We start from the raw sequence: 21725 nt of genomic DNA on the forward strand, positions 1-21725 counted from the left end.
GGCACATTCATTTTAATTTCAGTTCTCAATTTGCCCCTTCCATCGCGAGCATTCTCCTCTTTTCGCGCAATCAAAACAAGTCTCCCCACCACAACAACACCATGCACCACACTCCACACTCAACAACAATAGCAACAAAAGACACATCAATCTTCAGACCCCGAACAGCCCCACACAGGGCAGCCGGCTGATTTTATGATCATTTCGAACCCTGCACTACACACTATCAGTCAGTGGGCCAACACAAAGAATGCCCATCATGTTGTTGTCAGTCAAATGACATGTACACAACTCCCTCTTTGTACTAGTTAGTCAGTTTGTTAGTTATTATTAACAAGTTGAATAGTTTACTGGAGGTGAAGGACTGGAATGGCCTATGGACCTTCATTACCTCATTTCTTGGGAAAAGTGTTGGTCATTGTTATTGTTGTTGTTGTTAATGATACATCATGTCCTTTAAATATATATACAGATCCTCCACTACAATATCTCTACTACACTTTAATCATCATCTTCCCGTTGTCCTCCTCCTCTCTACTACTTTTACTTCTCCCTCACATCAATCTTGTGAATAGATTACAACATATACTCGATCAATCAATCTAACATTACTCAATCATTAACAGCATCAGTAGCAGTTACAGCCACAACAACAGCATCAATAATAATAGAATAACACTTGAACACAGAGCAGATTACATACGATACATGAGTTAGCATCTATAGATTATACATTATAATATATATATACATACATATTTATTATTATACATAGTCAATCAATCATATAATATATACATAGACAAATACAAAGACAATGGGAGTGCCACAATCACCTGAGCTTCAACCATCCACTCCCAGCAACTTAAAATATGTCTACCTGCAGAAGGACCCAATCGTTGCAGAGAGCACACCCGACACACCATTGAGAGAAGGCCCAGTGCCCAAGTTGTCGGTGCTCAGCTTCTTCACATATAGGAAGTATGAGCGCGAGCTCCGATACGAGCCGTCGATAATGGACGACCTGTCGACGGACGGCGGCATTGGCATTGGCGGCAGCGGTGGCTTCCAGTCGAACGAGTACCCCACCTACGCCTTTGACACCAGCAGCAACAGCAGCGCCGGCAGCAGTGGCGGTGGCAGCGCGGTCAGCAGCGACGACGACAGTGGCTCCGAGAAGGAGTATCGCGTCGACATCACCTATCTGAGTCCGGTCGTGGAGAAAGAGGTCGACCTGAAGCTGAGGCCACAATACAGGAAACCCTTTGACTCCACCATATATCCATATTCTCCTGTTCATTCCGACACCACCTTCTCGATTCTGGTGGCTGTCGTCTGTATATTCGCTCTGGTCTACGCATTCATTGTTGGACCTTTGGTAAGTCCCAGTTCAGTTCAGTCCATCACTCATTCAATCAATCAAAGTGACTAACAACCCTTCCCATCCATAGCCAATCATATTTGCATTCCTTGTATCGATATTAATCATTGTTTCATATTCATTCCTGGTTGTATCCAGGACAAACAAGTGGTACCTTGTCTCAATTACCTTCCTGGCCGTTGGGCTGGGACTCACCATCCCATCATTCTTCGAAGCCACTGGCAAGGTAGTCTTGGGATTGGACCTCTCCACCTGGGACCAGCAATTATTGCATGGTGACACGTATGTTCATCCCTTCCCATACCGTACCATTCAAACATACTTACATCGCTCAATCAAATATAGTTTAATTATGGGATGGATATTCCCGCTAGGCCAGATGGGCCTGTTTGTGGACAGAAGCAATGTGATTGGACCAGACTCATTCGTTGGTGAACTGTCAACAGAGATCTTCCAATTGTCTTATATCAGCTATTACATCTGGGGCTACGCAATGGAGTTGTACATTCTTTACAAGATGTGGAGGTGCTATCGCTCCAAGAACCTGGAAGAGACACTACAGATGCCCATCTGGGACCAGCGCCTCAAGATGTTCATCTGCACCTGGATCAGCTCCTACTTCATTGTGTTCTCGATCAATATGATCTTCCCCGCGCAGAGCCCGCGCGTCTTCCTCAGCGACGAGTACGTCAACAAGCTCAACGGCTTTGGCCTGGCAGGCTTGATCCGCAGCAAGATCGAGAACGCCGCCAAGGGCAGCTTTGGCTCATTCCCCAGTGGCCACATCGCCACCAGCTGGTCGATTGCATTCGCCGCGTACAAGATCGTGCCAGTGTACGGCGTGATCAGTGGCTTTGCAGCGTTCCTCATCACAATTGCTACAATGTATCTGCGCTACCATTATGTCGTCGACTTTTTGGCGGCTGTGCCCGTGGCCTTCCTGTGTCTACTGTTTGGCGGCTTCTACTCACTGTCTGGCATGAGGGACAGCATTGTAAACACATACAGATCGATCAAAGCTAAGTTTAGCAAGAACAAATATCAACTGGCTCAATAAATACCCTATTATATTTTGGGCCATTATTATTATTATCTTCCTCATCCTTTATCCAACTTTATTATTAGGTACACGGTTGATTAATTATTGATGACCCCCGATTCCAGATAAAGCCCAGGTGTGAACATGAATCATCGCCCTTTGTGATCAAATAGTTTGAATCCATTGAAGTATCCAATCAATCAATCAATCACAGTTAGTCATGTTTGGATAGGATTGTGATGATCAAACACATAAGCTACCTTTTAAGGTAATGTTCACAATCAATCACACATACACGTGCCAACGCACTCTACTTCGAGATCCCCTGTGTTTCCAAAGGACACCATCTTACTCCATCACAATTCGAGGTGGTCCACTGTGATCCCTCTGCACCCTACCAACCTACCAGATGGATGGGCTTGCCCTAATATAGTGTGATACTAGCCTAGTTTGTAAACACATACTTTGCCTCACCTCATTCATTGTGTTAGAGTGTGTGTATTTGTGTTGATTGATTGTGTGTGATTGGAAACACTCATTGTGGTGTGTGTGGAGATGAGCGAGTGATTGATTGAATGAAAGTGTGTGTGTTGTGACAGTGTGATTAGATGTAACACTTTAAAGTTGATGTTGTTGTCGATCAATCATTCATCCTCTGCCTACTTTTAGAAGTTAGCCGTCATCATCCATCCATTCATCCATAGGTATAGTCGTGGTAACCAACGACTGACTTTGCAACACACGGGACTCAACAACACATACCTTCCTCCTCCGCACACTATCTGTTTGCGACCATACTTCATCTATTTTTAACAGACACTGTTGGGAAGAGATAGTGATTGGTTGATTGATTTGTGTGTGTGTGTAAGTGTTGTTGATGAAGAAGAGTGAGTAAGTGAATGAGCAAGTGAGTGTGGGGACAACAACAGGCGAATTGGAGGAGGCATGGTCCGGTGCCCCATCACCAGATGGACAGTTATAAATTAGAAGTCACTCGCTCGTAGGACCCATTACTTAACTACAATCAATCTTATCACTTCTTCCCAATCCAATCTACACTTTTAGAAAGACACAAGTTATTATTATTATTTATATTAATATTTATTAATTAATTAATTATTATCATTCATCCCAATAATACATCATTTCTTCAATCATACACATCATACCACATCATACAATCAATCAATCATTGTGTGGATCACGTGACAAATGTCAACAATAGACACTACACACTTATCCTCTGGTGAAGAGATAGGCAACAGTCTGGCCCAACCATCCAAGTGTTACTGTGACCCTACGGTTCAGTTTGGATTCGACTGTGCATTCAGAGCTTGTAGAGCATATACATTTATATTCCTAATATTTCACCTAATCGCATTTATATTCTCATTACAACGTTGTTGGACATTGAGGCGATCAATACCATCATCACTATTCGTTTGTTATGCATTCCAAGTACTTGGCAATGGCATGACCGCCGCCAAACAAATCATGTTGGCCCTATATATCACAGAGATCAAATCATTAAACATACTTTTAATATTCGGTAAGTAATCTCAATAAACCTGGAATCATTCCCTCCCATAAACTAACATTTCACCCCACCACACTAACCCAATCAATCAATTTAGGCGGAGTATTCCTTTTGAGTTCATTCTCAGTTATACAATTATATTGGTGCAAGGTGATCACGACGATAGAGACATCTGAACAGATAAAGAAGTTTAGCAAGATAATGTATTGGGTCATCATTGGTATTGGAGCATCAACTACATTCTTTTTAATCGTTGGATTCCTGTTGTGGTGGGATAGAGCTGCAACCAATGCCATCCTTATAGTATACTCTATACTATGTAGTCTAACATACTCATTGATAGTATGGAGACTGTACATATATTGGACACACATGGATATCAACAATCCAACAATTGGCAAAGAGATACATAGAAAGATTATACAGATAATATTATTGGCCATTGTAATCATTGGTGCTGGAATGGTGTTTGGACTGACATTGATCGGTCTGACAATATGGACACCATCAAGTGACAATGAGAATGTGGCTTGGCTGTTCATCAGTCGTTCTGCCGAATGCCTTTATGTGTTTGGTATACTTTTCTTCAAGCCAATGTCATTCAAGAAGAATTCAAGACAACAAGTGACTGATGTTGAGATGACCAAGAAGCCACCAACACCACCAATGCAACATTCTCCAAAGTTACTCTCGGGAGCATCATCTCCGCCATCACCATCCACTCCTCGTGCTCTGGACATCCAGCCAACTGGACGTGTCTTGGAAAGAGAAGTGTAATTTTAATAATATTATTGTAACAACATCATATATAACAAATACAAGTATAGTAAATATAGCATCCGAATTGCTGGATTGTAATAAATATTAATTTCTTTATTATTTGATAATATTTAATATTTTTAATATTTTTTAAATTGAAATGAATATTTGACTAGTTATGGATCAACGATTGGAATAGTATATTGGTGAATGGATCAGACTGGACTGACATTCATCCACTCATCACATCACAAGTTGCCAGACTTGGCAAATTGAAGTTGAAAAACTTGAAGACATGAGCGAGTGATATTCATTCATACAAGTTGACTTACTCGTTGAAAGACACAATCACATAACATAGTGATAGAGAGAGAGTATAGAATAGTAGAGAATGAATACAACAACAGATTCAAATACAACGACGACGACGACGACTACTACAACAAATAGTACATCACCGACATCACCAGCTGCAACAAATAATCTCCAGGTAGTTGCCAGTAGTTTGAGTGATGATACGTTGCAGGTACTAAAGAATAAGATCGATGAGATTGAAACGACCAAGAAGGAGGAGAAGCAGATTGTCAAGCAGACCCAGAAGCAAATGACCTCCCTGAACGACTCCATTGCCCCAATGAAGGACAAAGACGAGAAGATAAAGTATCTCTTGAACAAGTACCAACAGATGGTAAGTTTGTCAATCATTCAATCATTCATTCAATTATACTCATTCAATCAATCAATCAACAGTTGATGGATAAGAATAGATCTGAGAAGAAGTTATCGAATGCAAGTGATGCCATTGACAGACTGAACAAGGATGTCACAACACGTATGTTATGATGCACAATGAAGAAGGTTGATGATGGATGAATGGTCGTAGCTAACCTTCAATCACTCATTCATTCATTCACTTAGTTTCCGCAATGAAGGCCAGACTTGAGTCATTGTGTCGTGAGTTGCAAAAGAAGAACAAGGAGCTCACGGAGCATGGCCAAAGGATCATTGCTGAGGAGGACAGGAAGAGGAGAGAGCTCTCTGACAAGTTCCGCGCAACCCTCACCGACGTATCTGCCAAGCTCGACGAGTTCAACGCTCAGAATGAGAGACAGACCAAGTACATCGATGAGTATGTCAGTCCATCTCATTCATACATACATCCATTCCTAACAATCCAATCAATCAATAGACTCCATGCCAAGATCAAGTCATACGAGGACATCTCGCAACAGAGCAATTTGAGTCTGACGGCGATATTGAGAAAGACCGAGGAGGACTCCAAGCTAATGGTGTCAAGACTGAACAATCAGATCGAGATGACTAGGGGCGAGACCGAGAAGAACCTGAGGGCGAGGAGCGACATGGACAGGATGATAATGGAGAACATTACGTTGAAGGAGAAGCTCAGACTCTACGAAGAGAACATCGAGCAGTACCAAGACGTCCTGAAAAAGTCCAGCGATCAGTTCCTCAAGTTCAAGGACGACATGGAGCGCGTGAAGAACTTCAACAAGCAAGTGGACACTGACAACAAGAACCTCATCGTCAAGAACAAGGCCGTTAACAAGGCCTTGGCTGAGTTGAATACAGAGGTATGTTTGTTTGGATTGATTGAATGAGAGGAGTGGATTGATCAACATACTGACTAGTCAATCACATTGGAACAGTTCCAGAAGCAGAAGAAGCAGAACACAACCCTACAGAACTTGTTGCAGACATTGACTAGTGAGAGAACAAACATGCAGAATGAACTGAAGAAGTACAGGGAGGGCAGTGCCACTACCACTACCAACACTGCTACTGCTACAACTGATGACATGCCTCCATTGACCAGCGATAACAACAACAACAACAATGGTGGTGGAAACAAGGATAGCAATGCCAATACCAACAACAACAATGCTGTTGCAACTGAAGACATGACTCCTTTAATCAGCGATAACAACCATGGTGGAAACAACAGAAACAACAGAAACAAGACATCGCACAATAATAACATGGAGGAAACCACAACAACTGTGTCCACAAGCAAGTTGAGCGAGGTCGACTAACGACCATTCATAATAAACAACAGCAACAACAACAGTCGTCCATCTGCGTTAGGTAGATTGGACCAACAACATTCAATTGCCGCAGCCCAAACAGACACTCGCGTGAACTTGAACTTGACCAATTTGACGCTGACTCATCTCAAGTGTGTGAACTTCTCTATCACTTACTTAACAATATGTTGTAGTGTATTCAAGTTAGTGATAGTGATAAGATAGATATAGATATAGAAATAAACAATGAGAAGAAGAGGAACAGATAAAGGTATAAAGAAGACTGTTGAACATGAACAGAAGAATATCACTGAGGAGTTGGAATCAGAGTCCTCTGACGACTCGGATGTTGAAGATCAATCAAAGAATGATGCATCAAAGATGATAGTATCATTGAATAAGAGTCATAGAGCTATCAAGGCATTGGCCGCATCATCAAGTTCAAATTCTACTACATCTATATCAGATCAACAACAGATACATACACATCTGCAACAACAACAACATTTACCAGAGAATCAATCATTGATTGAACAACACAAGAAGAAGATATTATATACACTTAGAGATGTTGATCCAAAGTGGATTGATGAGCAACTCACCGATGATCAACAAGACGAAGAGGCTGCCGCAGCCAAGGAGATGACATCCAACCAAGCGTCACTGGCCATATCAATGAGCAAGCGCAAGAGTATGAATGAATGAATGGTTGATTGAATGAATGATTGTCCACAGTACTCTAACATCACATCACATCACATCATCCATGATACAGGATACCTCAAACATATACAGATGATGATTAATTATATCATGGGACTGCCAATGCAGAGTGTGCGTCTGTTCAGCAGGACTGCTGCCCGCCAATTCAAGTTATCGCCATTACACATTCACAACATGCAGCAGGCTGGAGCAAGGATCTTGCTCAGTAACGATGGCCGTCTCTTGGCCAACACTCAGAACTCCTCCATAGTCATCCGTAGCATCGATGATGACTTCAATTCAATCAGATCACAATGGGACAGTATGTATATTTCCCTTCATTCATTCATTCGTTCGTCTGTCGCATTGGTCACTGACACCATCCTCTCAAACAAACAGACCCCAAGCGAGACAGGGAGTCCCAATGGCAACGAATGTGCTTCAGTCCGGACAACAGTTTGTTGGCCTTCTCCACTAGCGAGTGCACAATATACATCATATCAGTGGCTAATGAATGTCTGTTGCACATCTTACCGCCAAGCGTACTTGGCCTCGATGCCAAAGTTGGCATTGTCGACCTTGCCATGAGACATTCATCATGTTCCCTCCTCAAGGAAACCTCCTCGTCTGGACCTGAATGGTATGTTCAACAACGCCATGCTTGCCATGTCAAGATCTAACGCATACCTCCCTCTCACTTAGCAATGAGTTGTTGATCATGGGATATGATATGAAGCTGCGTAGTTTCCATGTTCCTACGGACTCGTCGACTCCACATGCTGTGAGAACGAGTGATCATAGCGGTTGTATACCGGGTTCACCAACCATTGATGTCAATGGAGCTCATCACGAGGTTGGCTGCATGGACTACTGCGCCGAGACTGACATCCTGGCTATCGGAGGCAATCGCCGCTCCAAAAAGTCGAGAAACTCCTCGATCAAACCATTCGTCTCGTTCTGGAAACTGACGGACCAGGCGCCCTACTTCAAACTGTTGAACGCGCCCAACAAGGAGTCGCTGGAGCAGAGCATTGATGGACTCAACTCTAGTGGAGGATCAATCGCCACATCACCATCACTGGAATCACTCAATCAACAACAATCCGCCAACAAAGGATTCACAAGCAAGCTCACGAGCAGGCTGACCAAGGCAGTGTTTGGACACTACTTTCCCGGCATCATACTTCACAAGATCACATTCTCCAAGGATGGACAGTACCTCCTTGGACTGGACCTGAATGGCGCCATCACAATGTGGAGCACGCCTCGCCCGGCAACCAAAGGCAAGACGCCCATCGTCGTCAAGCCCAGCAAGACATGGAACACTGTCGACCTTCTCAACATTTGGGACAAGGCACAACCCAGTAGCTCCTCATCCTACATTCAAGCAAAGAGTATGTGTTATGTATCCTGCACGAACCAAGTCCAGCACTTCCTAACAAGCTCACTTCACACAGGCGCGATCGATATATCATGGTGGTCAAACGACCAGATCATCATGGCCAATAGGGTAGGCGAGTTTGTTATATTCTCAATCACAACGAACGACAACTGTTTGGTACACAATCACGAGCAGGTATATTGCTCACAGCCCCCACGCCTGACAAGAGCGAGTGGCGGCCACTTCTTCATTCTTGAGACATCGGGCTCATTGCCCAAGAAGACCACACTGGTGTCAGTCACTCAAGACTATTACAACCTCTACATCAAGAGGGTCACAATCGCCGCCTACAAGTACATCTATCGATATTTCTATGGCGATCATCCAGACGACTACCATCCATTCGTATATCAAATCAATCGTGGCAATCAACCTCATGATGACATGGCCATTGCGTCGCCCGACGACAACGAGCTGGAACAGAACATCGTCAGACACATCATTCGATTCCAATCTACTACGCCCGAGGAGTTGTTCCTCGACAAGGTGGCACTGAAGGAGTACAAGAATGCCATCATCATCGCCGAGCTCTATGGTCTGGACAAAGACCTCGTTCATCAAAAAAGGTGGTCAAAGGCTGTTGTGTCCAATGAGTCGATCAGGGTAAGTGTCCATCACTCGATCAATCACACATGTCATTCATCCACTCACTCGATCTATCAATCAATCAGTCCTACCTCTCCAAGGTGCACGACATCAATTGGATTATGTGGGAGTGCCACACAAGGATACCATCGACCTACGAGTCCACCAAGTTACTCCTGGAGTACGCACTTGAGAAGTCTGGAGAGTTCATCAATGAGAACTCATCGCCTGACACACTAAAGTATGTTTACAATCAATAATGCTACTCACTCTCGAGTGTTACTAATCCCATCCCCATACATGCACCGTCCACAACCACCATTAGGGAACACGCCACATTGATTGTACATAGAAACATTGTTGTAAACTACCTGAATCGGTTGGTGGCATACAAGGAGATATATGGAACGTCGTTCAATGCACTGGACTTCCTCAGATTCAGAGGCTGCAACCTGGTGTTGGCAGCAATGGAGTACGCCAACTCTGAACACTTTAAGGCCATCGAAGTGTTGTTCACGTACTACAGCAGACAGGTGCTGTCGGCTCGCCTGGCCATCCTCTCCATGATCCCCGAGACAACCGACCCCAATCAGTACGCCAAGCTGCTGCCCGACGTCAACTACATTTGGCAGGAGCGCAAGCAGTTCAAGGCCGACTGGAGCCAGAGCAAGGAAATCTTTGACAAGGCTCTGCCGGGCTTTGAGTACGATCGTCGCACCGACTCGAACTACCTGTGCGAGATGCTGGCACTCACCTACAGCCACGCTCAATACGAGGACATCCGTGGCAAGGACAAGGCCGAGGACAAGGCCGACATCTACGCCCTCGACTATGTACAGGTGCCCTTTGATGACAGTGGGCTCAAGGCCATCGACTTCCCCTCGCCACAGGACATCAGCAAGTGGTACATTGGTCGCGCTGAGGAGATTGATCGCAAGTGTGGCCAAATCGACAACAGTCTCAACCTCATACAAATTGGCATCAGTCTGGACGTGCCAGACCTGCTGACATTCCAGGCGATCCTGGAGCAGGTGGCGCTGGTCGTCTACGAAACCAACCAGGACATGTCTCTGCAGCGCTACTTGGCCATGTCACCGTTTGAGCGTCTCTCATCGCTGCTCAATGATAGCACTACCGCGAGCATCTACAAGGACATCGCGGTCAGAACCACCTCGTTCAGGAGCCAGCACAGCGACACATTCGACAGCCTGCTCGAGCAGTTCTTTATCGAAAAGGCCAAGTGTGGCAAGATCGCCCTCGTACGCTCATACCTCGAGAGTGTCAAGAGCAATGACTCAACGCGCAGTAAGAGCGCGCCTATCTTGGCACTGGGCCTCAACTGCATAAGGGAGTGCACTTCCGATGGCATTGACCGTGAGTCTATTGCGCAGATGGAACTCATCATTGCCGCACTGCCCGAGCGCTCATCGAGCAGCTCGTCAACAACGCAACGCCTCTATGACATGCGTTCCGACTACTCTCGCTACATCCAGGCCAACAAGATACTGCAGGTCTATGACCAGGCCCGACCCATCCAATACTTTGTGGATGCCCAGGCTCATCCGGACGACCCCGCTGCCGCCATGCTCCAGGATTTGTTCCGCCACGCCAAGAAAGCAGCCTTCAAGAACATCGCGTATCGTGCCATGTTTGAGGACTTCCTCAAGGTCAGACAACTCGTGTTCTTCAACGCGGTACAGGCTAATCTCTACAGCCAGTTTGTGCGCCATCTTCTGTCCGAGGGCAAGTACTCACTTTCCAAGGACTACTTTGAGGAATGTGGACCCGGACGCGTCGAGGCACTCATCCTGGCGGCTGCCAAGGAGCTCTACAACTCTGCGCCCTCATTCCACAGCGAAAACATTACAGAAGCAGTCATCTGTCTTGAGTTGCTAAAGCCCCCAACACAAAGGATTGTGCGAGAGCTCAACTTGATCAAGGCTTCAGAGCTGATGTCCAAGTATCAGTATCCCAAGATACCCCTGCAGGCTCGTCTCATCCTCGACAAGGGCGTAGCCAAGACAACTCAATCACCCAAGCAGCAGCAACAAAACAAGAAGGGCTCGACACCCTCGCCATCATCATATGACATCAGCCCCTACGAGAATCAAGGCCGCTTCGAACTGATCAAAGCACTGTTGGACAACAATACTGGATCATACAAAGATATTCGCGACATTCGTGCCATTGCCGCACTGCTCAGTCACTGGGTCGACGATGAACAAGTCGATGACTCGCTGCCCTACGTCGACGACGAGATCATTGTTTTGGTGATCCTGGCACGCAAGGCATTGGAGTGCAGCGACTACCAGGCAGCGTTTGACGTGTGCAAGGAGCTTATGAAGAAGAACATTCCCGCCTCATACAAGGAAGTCAATCGCATCTTTGCCCGTCTGACCACAGACGACAGATTCACCAATCTGGACGACCGTATGGAGCTGCTGTCGCACTGTCTGGTCACGTGCGAGCAGGGTGATCTGACCATGCTGTTGGAGCAGTATCAAGAGCTGGAGCTCAGGCGCACACTCATCACATCCGCCATAATGTCGCCCATCCTCCGCAGCAGCAACAGTGGAGACATGTCACAAAAGACAGTGTTGCAGAAGTTTGAACAGGATCGATTGGCATTGACAAGTCGCGTTCATGAGTTACCAGATAATGATGAGGCCAACCTTCAACCACCCTACATTGAAGCTCACTATTCATTGTCATCATTGCTTGACGAACATGATGGCAATGGCGACGAGGACGACGAGAATGATGATGACCATGATGGACATGAGGCACGTCTCGCTCGACAGAGAGAGAGAATCTTGCATGTTGATCAACTCATTGACTTCATCACCAATGGCACGACTGAGCAGCCTACTGAAGAGGAGATTCAATCATTGCTCCGACAGCTCTCCAAATACTCTTTGCACTCGGGTCAAATGCAGAACGCTTTGGCCTACCTTTTCATGCTCAAGGACCAGTCTATAGTCGATGCTACCTTTGATCATTTGGTCAACTCATCCAAGAGTGACACCAACTTCCAAACCAGTCTCGAGCGAGTGACACGTCTTGCCTGCTACTACTACTCGGCAAGATTGCTCACGATTGTTGGCGCCAACAATAATAGCTCTCCCCTGGTTGACACGGCCGCGATATTCACAAAGCCCATCGATGGTGTGTTGTACTCTGCACTGTCCATCGCCACTGACACCACCGACAGTGACACCAACTTGCACGCGCTGGCCCAATCCGTTCTGAAGTACAGTCGCCTGCTTACTGACTCGGTCCAAGCCAAGGAGTTCTCAGAGATCGACTCGAGCGTGGACTTTAGTCGCTTCAAGGAGGACCCAGAGTACAAGCGCGACACCATCCTGCAGTTTGCCGCGACCAACGATGCCAAGTCCTTCCTGACAGCGCTGACATTGGCTGCGCGCTACAACATACCACGCGAGGACATACTCATCCGATACATTCAATGGAAGATTATGGAGGATGGCTCTGGCTTTTCCCAACAATGTTTGCTCAGCAGCGAAGACCTTGCCCTGCTGGCGCAAGACCACCATGCCTCACTGGACGACATATATAGACGCATCGATGGACACGACTACGAGCAACTCAAGTTCTACTATGAGTTGTTGGAGCGCATGGGCAGTGCTTCGTCCGATGCCTCTGAGAAGTCACTCATCAAGCACAAGAAGAACTTGTTGAGCCTGTTGCTCAAGTCCACAAAGTATATGAGTGGCGACAACAAGTCATTCGAGCCACTGGACTTCAAGGCGATGGTCGATGACAGCACGTACGATCTGTACCGCGACACACTTCAGGCGTGTCTTCGTGAGGACAACATCACCTTCTGCTGCAAGCTGATCAGCCAGCTGCAGAGTATCAGACATGGCGATGATGAGACCATCCAGAACTACACAGTCAGCACAATGTACCGCCAGCTCATCGCCAATATTCTGAGCGACAAGTCACGCGACGTGATCAGTGTCGTGTCCAAGCATCGAAACAACTTGGACGAGCACGACCTGCTCGATGTGTTTGAAATGATCGCCCTCGGCGAGTACTCGAACAGGATGACTGCTCAGGAGCGCATCGATGTGCTCAACGTCATTGCTGGCTCTATCGCTCGCCACAGTGACACTGGCGTGCGCATGAAGGAGATTGTGGCACACCTCAACACAATGAAGGCACTGGGTCAGCTGACAGACAAGTGGTCTCCTCCAGGCAAGCAGTTGCTCTGCGTGGACTATCACAACGCCTTTGTCAAGTACATCGCCGAGCACTCGACACTTGAGGGTTTGAATGAGTGGAAGAAGGAACAGTTGGACACGCTGATTCCCGAGCTCATCCAGAATCACAGAGCGGACGTCTCACCAAACACCTGCCTCAAGATCTACAAGGTGATCAGTGGCTCAGGCGACTCTGATCAGAAGTCCAAGATCATGGACTACTACCTCAAGGAGATCGATGGCACACTTGCAGAGATGGACAGCACCCCCAAAGACAATCCTGCCTCGCTCTCTCAATTGGCCCATTCATTGCAGAACTTGGTCAAGGCATTCACCATCGCTGCGACACCAGACTCAAACAAGTGGGAGGCAGACAAGCACAGACTGCTGAGTCCCCTGCGCGACTATGCCTACAGTCCATCACACTCTAATGAGTCGAGGATCTTGATATTCGAGTTGCTCAAGACAACACCATCACTTTACAACGCCGATCAGAAACAACTGGCCGAACAGGATCACACCCAGCTCAAACAGAACAAGACCAAGGAGATCATACTTGAGACATGGAAGGATTTGTCTATTTCATTCGAGGAGATGGACATCACCACGCCCGAGTCGTCACGACCACTCTTCAACCGTCTGCTCGAGTCCAGCACCACTCTCCAGCACGTCTCCTACCTCTCTGAGTTGTTGACCATGTGGAGCACCGTGGGCAAGCATGGTGACGATGAGAACATTGAGTATGGCGCGAACTCCACCGCACATGTTCTGCACGACTGTTGGTGTAAACTACTGTTGGCATTCATTCCATACTTCTCTGCTGGCAACACCAAGGCCATCAATCAATTCCTTCGACTGAGGATCGATCAGTTGAAGCAGTTCCCAATGGAACAAAATGAGGAGTCGACCATCATGGACGCACTGAAGCCCGCAGACCAAATCACCTTCTTCAAGTTTGGCCTGCTCTCCAACTACTCCAACATTCAAGATATCGCCATTGACTCTTTCAAGGAGTATCTTGCAAGTACATACCCGTCTGGCGCACCTCCCGCTGGTCAGTCTGTGACAAACTTCTGTCCACACACTGCCTCTGCCACCTCTGCGCCATCACCGTTATCAGACAAACTGAACACATTCATCAGAGAACAACAACAATTACTTCAGATCATATACTCGAATGGATATATACATCGATTCGTGGACACACCACTCTACAATGGTCTGCTCAACATATTGTTGATGTACAAGGATAACGAACAGTGGGTGGTCAAGCTGTTCAAGGAGAAGGACATTGCCACATCGTTTGAGTACATAGTTGGATCGATTACAAAGGCTGGCCATATCAACGAGGCAGCCTCATTAGTGCTGTGGTGGTATGGCATGCATACATCTCTCCAGACTTTGAACACTGCTCTTCTCTGCTTGAACAAGTTTATCAATGGCACCATCAGGTGTATTGGCAACTATCTTTCCAAAGCTGACCCACAATCAATCAAACCAGATCGACTTGGATACACATGGACCAATGTCCAAGAGTTATTGGTTCAAGCCAAACAAGTACTTGATGAAGCGATCACAACCAATACAGCTTCTGACCAAACTGACCAAAGCGAATAAAGCCATCCCTTCATTCATACATCCCTGTCTTGTCAAGATGGATTGTCCATTAGATGGTTGGTGGGTAAACAATTCTGAATCAATCCCATTGGCCAATGGAGCGAGTGAAATGGAGTCAATGACTAGTCAACCCAAGGCATACCCTACCCTTACTTACCCATACACTATCATTAATCTTTGATCGAATATCGACCCCACACCCACTCACCCACACACTAAAACTTGGACCCAACAAAAGTGATTGGTGGGGGAGAAACCCAAATGGGTTTGGATGGCTTTTTGTTTTCAAGCATTTTCAATGAAGATTATGGCTTGATGCGAGGTCAACTTCATAAATTCAGATATTGTGTCAGCAAAACCCATTTAATTCATTAAAATTAATTAAATATCCAAAATGTTCTGGATTAATGATGTGAGTCAGTCACTGAGAGACCGATGGTAATTTATACACCAAGTTGAAGGTCATTTACAAACTTATCTGCTAATCACAGTAATAATTAATACTTTAATCACTCACTAATAATAATAATAATGGAAGGAGAAGACGTTCAAGCTTTGGTCATTGACAACGGTTCCGGTATGTGCAAGGCCGGTTTCGCCGGAGATGATGCTCCCCGTGCTGTGTTCCCATCGATCGTTGGTCGCCCAAGACACACCGGTGTCATGGTCGGTATGGGTCAGAAGGACTCCTACGTCGGAGATGAGGCCCAGTCCAAGAGAGGTATCCTGACCCTCAAGTACCCAATTGAGCACGGTATCGTCACCAACTGGGATGATATGGAGAAGATCTGGCATCACACCTTCTACAACGAGCTCCGTGTCGCCCCAGAGGAGCACCCAGTCCTTTTGACTGAGGCCCCACTCAACCCAAAGGCCAACCGTGAGAAGATGACCCAGATCATGTTCGAGACCTTCAACACCCCAGCCATGTACGTTGCCATCCAGGCCGTCCTTTCCCTGTACGCCTCTGGTCGTACCACCGGAATCGTCATGGACTCTGGTGATGGAGTTTCCCACACCGTCCCAATCTACGAGGGATACGCCCTCCCACACGCTATCCTCCGTCTGGATCTCGCTGGTCGTGACCTCACTGACTACCTGATGAAGATCTTGACCGAGCGTGGATACTCATTCACCACCACCGCCGAGCGTGAGATCGTTCGTGACATCAAGGAGAAGCTCGCCTACGTCGCCCTCGACTTTGAGGCTGAGATGCAGACTGCTGCCTCCTCATCTGCCCTCGAGAAGTCATACGAGCTTCCTGACGGACAGGTCATCACCATCGGTAACGAGCGTTTCCGTTGCCCAGAGGCCCTCTTCCAGCCATCCTTCCTCGGAATGGAGTCTGCCGGTATCCACGAGACCACCTACAACTCAATCATGAAGTGTGACGTTGATATCCGTAAGGATCTCTGCGGAAACGTCGTCTTGTCCGGAAGGTACGACCATGTTCCCCGGCATTGCTGCCCGTATGCAGAAGGAGTTGACTGCCCTCGCCCCATCCACCATGAAGAATCAAGATCATCGCCCCACCCGAGCGCAAGTACTCTGTCTGGATCGGAGGTTCCATCCTTGCTTCCCTCTCCACCTTCCAGCAGATGTGGATCTCCAAGGAGGAGTACGACGAGTCCGGACCATCCATCGTCCACAGAAAGTGCTTCTAAACGCCCAACTTGTTGTGTTATTAATAAATCGTGATAGCATGATCACCTGTCCTGGTCATGGTCAGTCAACTGTTGATTTCATCCAGTTGTCTGATCTGCCAGGACATTGTAACAATTAAATCGTACATCAAACAATCAGTGAGTGCACTCTATCAATCGATCAGTCAATCATTTTTCATGATCATGTTTCCAAAGTCAAAGAGAGAAGTAATGAGATGGACACTTGTGAGATACATAATAAGAAGAATAGAGTTGTCTGTATCGATTGTAGCGTATTTATATCACGCTCAACACATGAAGCTCGTTAAATACGATGTTGTTGGATCATCATCCATGCCTCAAACATATCGAGTCAAGATTGACCAGGTCAGATTGAACAACATCAAGAATCAGATCACAACATGTTTGAGGCTGGCTAGGTCTCCTCCAGCCCAAACAATCATTCCTCCCGAGTTCCAGAACTGCTTGGTATCTATGCTCAACAAAGATATGTCGCTGCTATCACTGGATACAATGAAGTGGACAAGGATTGAGAATGCATTCAAGAATGATATGTCCAGCTCCACCAATGCAATTGTCTACGCTCGTGGCAACATCTATGTGTTTGGTGGCAACACAACGTCATTATCATTAACATCATCTTACATGCGATACTCATTGGCTGAGAAACAATGCTATGAGGCAGAAATGCTTGGTATCCTTGGAGGCAGGGAAATCTCGGCCTGCTACGATGGAGTTCATCTACCGAGTAGGCGGCAGCTTCCTGGATTGCTCTTTATTGTTGGATCGCGTTGACCGGTTCAGCATTGAAACTCAGCAGTTTGAACACGTTGGCTGTCTTCCATATGCTGTGAATGGTGCGGTTGCCCACTTCCACAACGACACTATCTATATCTATGGCGGGTTCGACGACGATGGGAATGATCATGATCACATGACATACAACATACTTACCAAGGCCACCACAATTGACATCGAGGGCAACCTTGGCAGTTGCTTCGATGGCGATAACAACTTGTATATACTGACTTACTTGAAGGAGTTCTATCGATATGAACTATCAACACGAACATTGGTCAATCTGGCAGAGTATCCTAATGACGGAGGCACTTGTTATATAGAGTACGTGGACCGAGAGATTGGAATCATCAGCATCGATGGCAAGGATAAAAACTATCAATACTCATTGGTTGATGACAAGTGGACATTGATGAATGACAATGATCAGAGGAGTTCGTGTCATGGTGTATGTTTGATTAGGTAGCCATCCAAGCAGGCTTGATTCATGATCACTTGTGGCCTACAAAAAAATACAATCATTCACTTCACTTCACTTTCAATCACTTTAGTTAGAGGTAGAGGTAGAGGTAGAGATAGAGATAGAGATAGGAGGAAGATGGACACTTGTGAGACGCACAACACCCAGAAGAATAGTGGTATCTGTATCGATTGTGGAGTATTGATATGCTCTTTATGTGCAAATAAAGATCATACATTACATAGAAAGCAACATTTCAAAAGTGTAAAGGATAGTATCCAACGTAAAGATCACAAGTCTTTATGGTGCTCATCAAGGTTGGATCAGTTGTGGAGTACTCTACAACGGTGTGCAACATCATATCAATCAGTGGAGGAGACACATCGTCAAGTCAGTGATCATTATGAACAACTTTATAAACAATTGATGGCACAGGAGCACAAGGCCAAATCAACGATCAACACTCAGTTGTCAAGCATTCAATCAACAATCAATGATATCATTCAAGAGATCAAGGATATCAATCATATCATCAACTTGGAGCATCCAACAACAACAACATCAAGTGATATGAGTAATCAAGAGGGTCTTGAACAAATGGTGGAGTCGATCAAGTCATGCTCATCACTTGATCAGTTCATCAACAACAACAAATCAATCATATGCCCACAAGCTGTTGACGACAACCAGTCGTCATTGACATCGGCATTAAACGACAAAGAACTGTTGACCATGATCAAGAATCACACTCAACACATGAAGCTCGTTAAATATGACGATTTTGGCTCATCATCCATGCTCAAACCATATCAAGTCAAGATTGATCAGGTCAGATTGAACAACATCAAGAAACAACTCACATCTTGTCTGAGGCTGGCTAGTCCTCCGGTCCAAACAATCATTCCTCGCGAGTTCCAAAACTGTTTGGTCTCTATCAAGGACAAGCAGATGTATCTGCTATCACTGAAGACGATGAGATGGAACCATATCCAAGATGCATTCAAGTATGAAGTCTCTTGCCAACCCAACTCAATTGTCTACGCTCGTGGCAACATCTATGTGTTTGGCGGCAAGTCATCATCGTCATCATCAAAATACATGCGATACTCATTGGCCGAGAAACAATGCTATGTGGCAGATATCATTGGCATCATTGGAGGCTGTTGCATATCTGTGTGCTATGACGGGGATGAGTTCATCTACCTTGTCGGCGGCGATATCTCGGATTTTAATCTTGATCGTGTTGACCGATTCAGCATTGACACTCAACAGTTTGAACACGTTGGTTATCTCCCATTCAGTGTGGCCTCCCCATTTACCCACCTCCATAACGACACGCTCTACATCATGAGCGGGTTTGATCCCTGTCGGGAGCCTGATCATCAATTCATGGCATACAACATCCATACTGGTGCCAGCCGAGTTGATTTGGAGGATCGAATCTCATATGCTAGTTGTTTCGATGGCAATGACAGCCTGTATATACATACTTTTGATAATGATTTCTTTCGATATTCACTGTCCAAACGAACTTTGGKSTCGATCTGGCAAGTTGTCCTTTGAAAGATGACTACCATCAAACGGTGTACGTGGACCCAGAGATTGGAATCCTCAGCATCACTGGCAATGGTCAAAACTATCAATACTCAATAGTTGATGACAAATGGACATTGATGAAGGACCTTGATCTGTGGAAACGATTTAACCATGGAGGATGTTTGATTAGGTAGATGTTTTGTTATTACAGTATTAATAATAAATATATTATGGGATGATCTACTTTATGACTGCATCATATTTTTTTTTTAGTCCACTTCAATCATTTTTCCCTGATGATCAATAAGTAGTTTGGAAGTTAACGAGAGATAGAAGAAGATGGACACTTGTGAGACACATGACAAGAAGAATATTGTAGTCTGTATCGATTGTGGAGTATTGATATGCTCTATATGTGCACTCAGTGATCATAATGGACATAGAATGCAACATTTCAAAAGTGTAAAGGATAGTATCCAACGTAAAGATCACAAGTCTTTATGGTGCTCATCAAGGTTGGATCAGTTGTGGAGTACTCTACAACGATGTGCAACATCATATCAATCAGTGGAGGAGGCACATCGTCAAGTCAGTGATCATTATGAACAGCTTTATAAACAATTGATGGCCCAGGAGCACAAGGTCAAATCAACGATCAACACTCAATTATCAAGCATTCAATCAACAATCAATGATATCATCCAAGAGATCAAAGATATCAATCATATCATCAACTTGGAGAGTTCAACAGCAACAGCAACTGCAACAACAACACCAAGTGAGATGAACAATCAAGAAGATCTTGCAAAAATTGTTGAGTCGATCAAGTCATGCTCATCACTTGATCAGTTCATCAACAACAACAAATCAATCATACAACCACGGGCTGTAGATGACAATCACCAGCAGGTGTCAATGGCATCGGCATTGAACGACAATGAACTGTTGACCTTGATCAAGAATCACATTCAACACATGAAGCTCGTTGGATATGAAGATATTGGTTCATCATCCATGCTCAAACCATATCAAGTCAAGATTGATAAGGACAAGCTGAACAGAATCAAGAAGGAGATCAGAACATGTTTGAGACTGGTTGGTCCTCCAGTCCAACCAATCATTCCTCCCGAGTTCCAAAACTGCTTGGTCTCCACCTGCAACAAAGATATGTTGTTGCTATCACTGGATACAATGAAATGGACAAAGATTGAGAATGCATTCAAGAATCAAGTGTCTGGCCAACCCAACTCTATGGTCTACGCTCGTGGCAACATCTATGTGTTTGGCGGCGAGTCATCATCTTCAACAAGATACATGCGATACTCATTGGCTGAGAAACAATGCTATGAGGCAGAAATGCTTGGTGTCCTTGGAGGCAGCGAAATCTCGGCCTGCTACGATGGCAATGAGTTCATCTACTTGGTGGGTGGCGATACCCATCATAACTCCTTGGACCGTGTCGACCGGTTCAGCATTGACACTCAGCAGTTTGAAAAAGTTGGTCATCTTTCAATCGGTGTGACAGATGCGTTTACCATCTTCCACGACGACATGCTCTATATCGTTGGCGTGCTGGATGGATGTAGCGACCATTACATCACAGTGTACAACACGTATAACAATGTATGCAATATGGAGCAGAAGAAATTTGATTTCTCAGTTGCCTGCTGTTTTGATGGAAACGACAACTTGTATATTCAAACACAAGAGAACAAGTTCTACAGGTACGAATTGTCGACACGAACAAAGGAAAAGCTGGCAAAGTATCCTGGCCAGGACGACTGTAGTTTTCATATGGCCTTTGTCAGTTATTCATTTGGAATCATTAGCATCAATGGCAGAGGGCAAAACTATCTATATGCGGATTCAGGTAACACATGGACATTGATGAAGGATGACAATGATCAGTGGAGTCGTTCGTATCATGGTGGATGTTTGATT

At 45.5% G+C, this 21725-nt stretch overlaps 8 protein-coding genes across 8 annotated transcripts; all 8 read left to right on the forward strand.

Annotated features, from left to right (window-relative positions):
• Positions 1–817: 817 nt before the first annotated feature.
• SAMD00019534_067120 (hypothetical protein) lies at positions 818–2438 on the forward strand (the record flags this gene model as incomplete). Its single annotated transcript, XM_012897824.1, has 3 exons — positions 818–1378; positions 1452–1663; positions 1727–2438. 3 exons carry the CDS (start codon positions 818–820, stop codon positions 2436–2438), a joined length of 1485 nt encoding a protein of 494 aa, XP_012753278.1.
• A 1455-nt stretch (positions 2439–3893) lies between these two features.
• SAMD00019534_067130 (hypothetical protein) lies at positions 3894–4731 on the forward strand (the record flags this gene model as incomplete). Its single annotated transcript, XM_012897825.1, has 2 exons — positions 3894–3969; positions 4055–4731. Coding segments are annotated over 2 exons (753 nt in total), but the record flags the coding sequence as incomplete, so codon positions are not given.
• A 376-nt stretch (positions 4732–5107) lies between these two features.
• Positions 5108–6767, forward strand: SAMD00019534_067140 (hypothetical protein; the record flags this gene model as incomplete). The annotated part of the gene is made up of 5 exons (XM_012897826.1): positions 5108–5404; positions 5467–5548; positions 5635–5845; positions 5906–6308; positions 6384–6767. 5 exons carry the CDS (start codon positions 5108–5110, stop codon positions 6765–6767), a joined length of 1377 nt encoding a protein of 458 aa, XP_012753280.1.
• A 237-nt stretch (positions 6768–7004) lies between these two features.
• SAMD00019534_067150 (hypothetical protein) lies at positions 7005–15326 on the forward strand (the record flags this gene model as incomplete). The annotated part of the gene is made up of 7 exons (XM_012897827.1): positions 7005–7449; positions 7534–7782; positions 7860–8100; positions 8163–8854; positions 8918–9504; positions 9573–9727; positions 9812–15326. The coding sequence occupies 7 exons, from the start codon at positions 7005–7007 to the stop codon at positions 15324–15326; spliced, it is 7884 nt and encodes a 2627-aa protein (XP_012753281.1).
• A 531-nt stretch (positions 15327–15857) lies between these two features.
• SAMD00019534_067160 (hypothetical protein) lies at positions 15858–17021 on the forward strand (the record flags this gene model as incomplete). The annotated part of the gene is made up of 1 exon (XM_012897828.1): positions 15858–17021. A coding segment is annotated over one exon (1164 nt), but the record flags the coding sequence as incomplete, so codon positions are not given.
• A 263-nt stretch (positions 17022–17284) lies between these two features.
• SAMD00019534_067170 (hypothetical protein) lies at positions 17285–17785 on the forward strand (the record flags this gene model as incomplete). Its single annotated transcript, XM_012897829.1, has 1 exon — positions 17285–17785. The coding sequence occupies one exon, from the start codon at positions 17285–17287 to the stop codon at positions 17783–17785; it is 501 nt and encodes a 166-aa protein (XP_012753283.1).
• An 889-nt stretch (positions 17786–18674) lies between these two features.
• SAMD00019534_067180 (hypothetical protein) lies at positions 18675–19978 on the forward strand (the record flags this gene model as incomplete). Its single annotated transcript, XM_012897830.1, has 2 exons — positions 18675–19726; positions 19801–19978. The coding sequence occupies 2 exons, from the start codon at positions 18675–18677 to the stop codon at positions 19976–19978; spliced, it is 1230 nt and encodes a 409-aa protein (XP_012753284.1).
• Positions 19979–20699: 721 nt separating this feature from the next.
• Positions 20700–21571, forward strand: SAMD00019534_067190 (hypothetical protein; the record flags this gene model as incomplete). The annotated part of the gene is made up of 2 exons (XM_012897831.1): positions 20700–21397; positions 21493–21571. 2 exons carry the CDS (start codon positions 20700–20702, stop codon positions 21569–21571), a joined length of 777 nt encoding a protein of 258 aa, XP_012753285.1.
• Between the last annotated feature and the right edge of the window lie 154 nt (positions 21572–21725).

The sequence above is a fragment of the Acytostelium subglobosum genome (genome assembly GCF_000787575.1).
Source record: "Acytostelium subglobosum LB1 DNA, scaffold: scaffold13, whole genome shotgun sequence".
In the NCBI taxonomy this organism is placed as follows: Eukaryota; Evosea; class Eumycetozoa; order Acytosteliales; family Acytosteliaceae; genus Acytostelium; species Acytostelium subglobosum.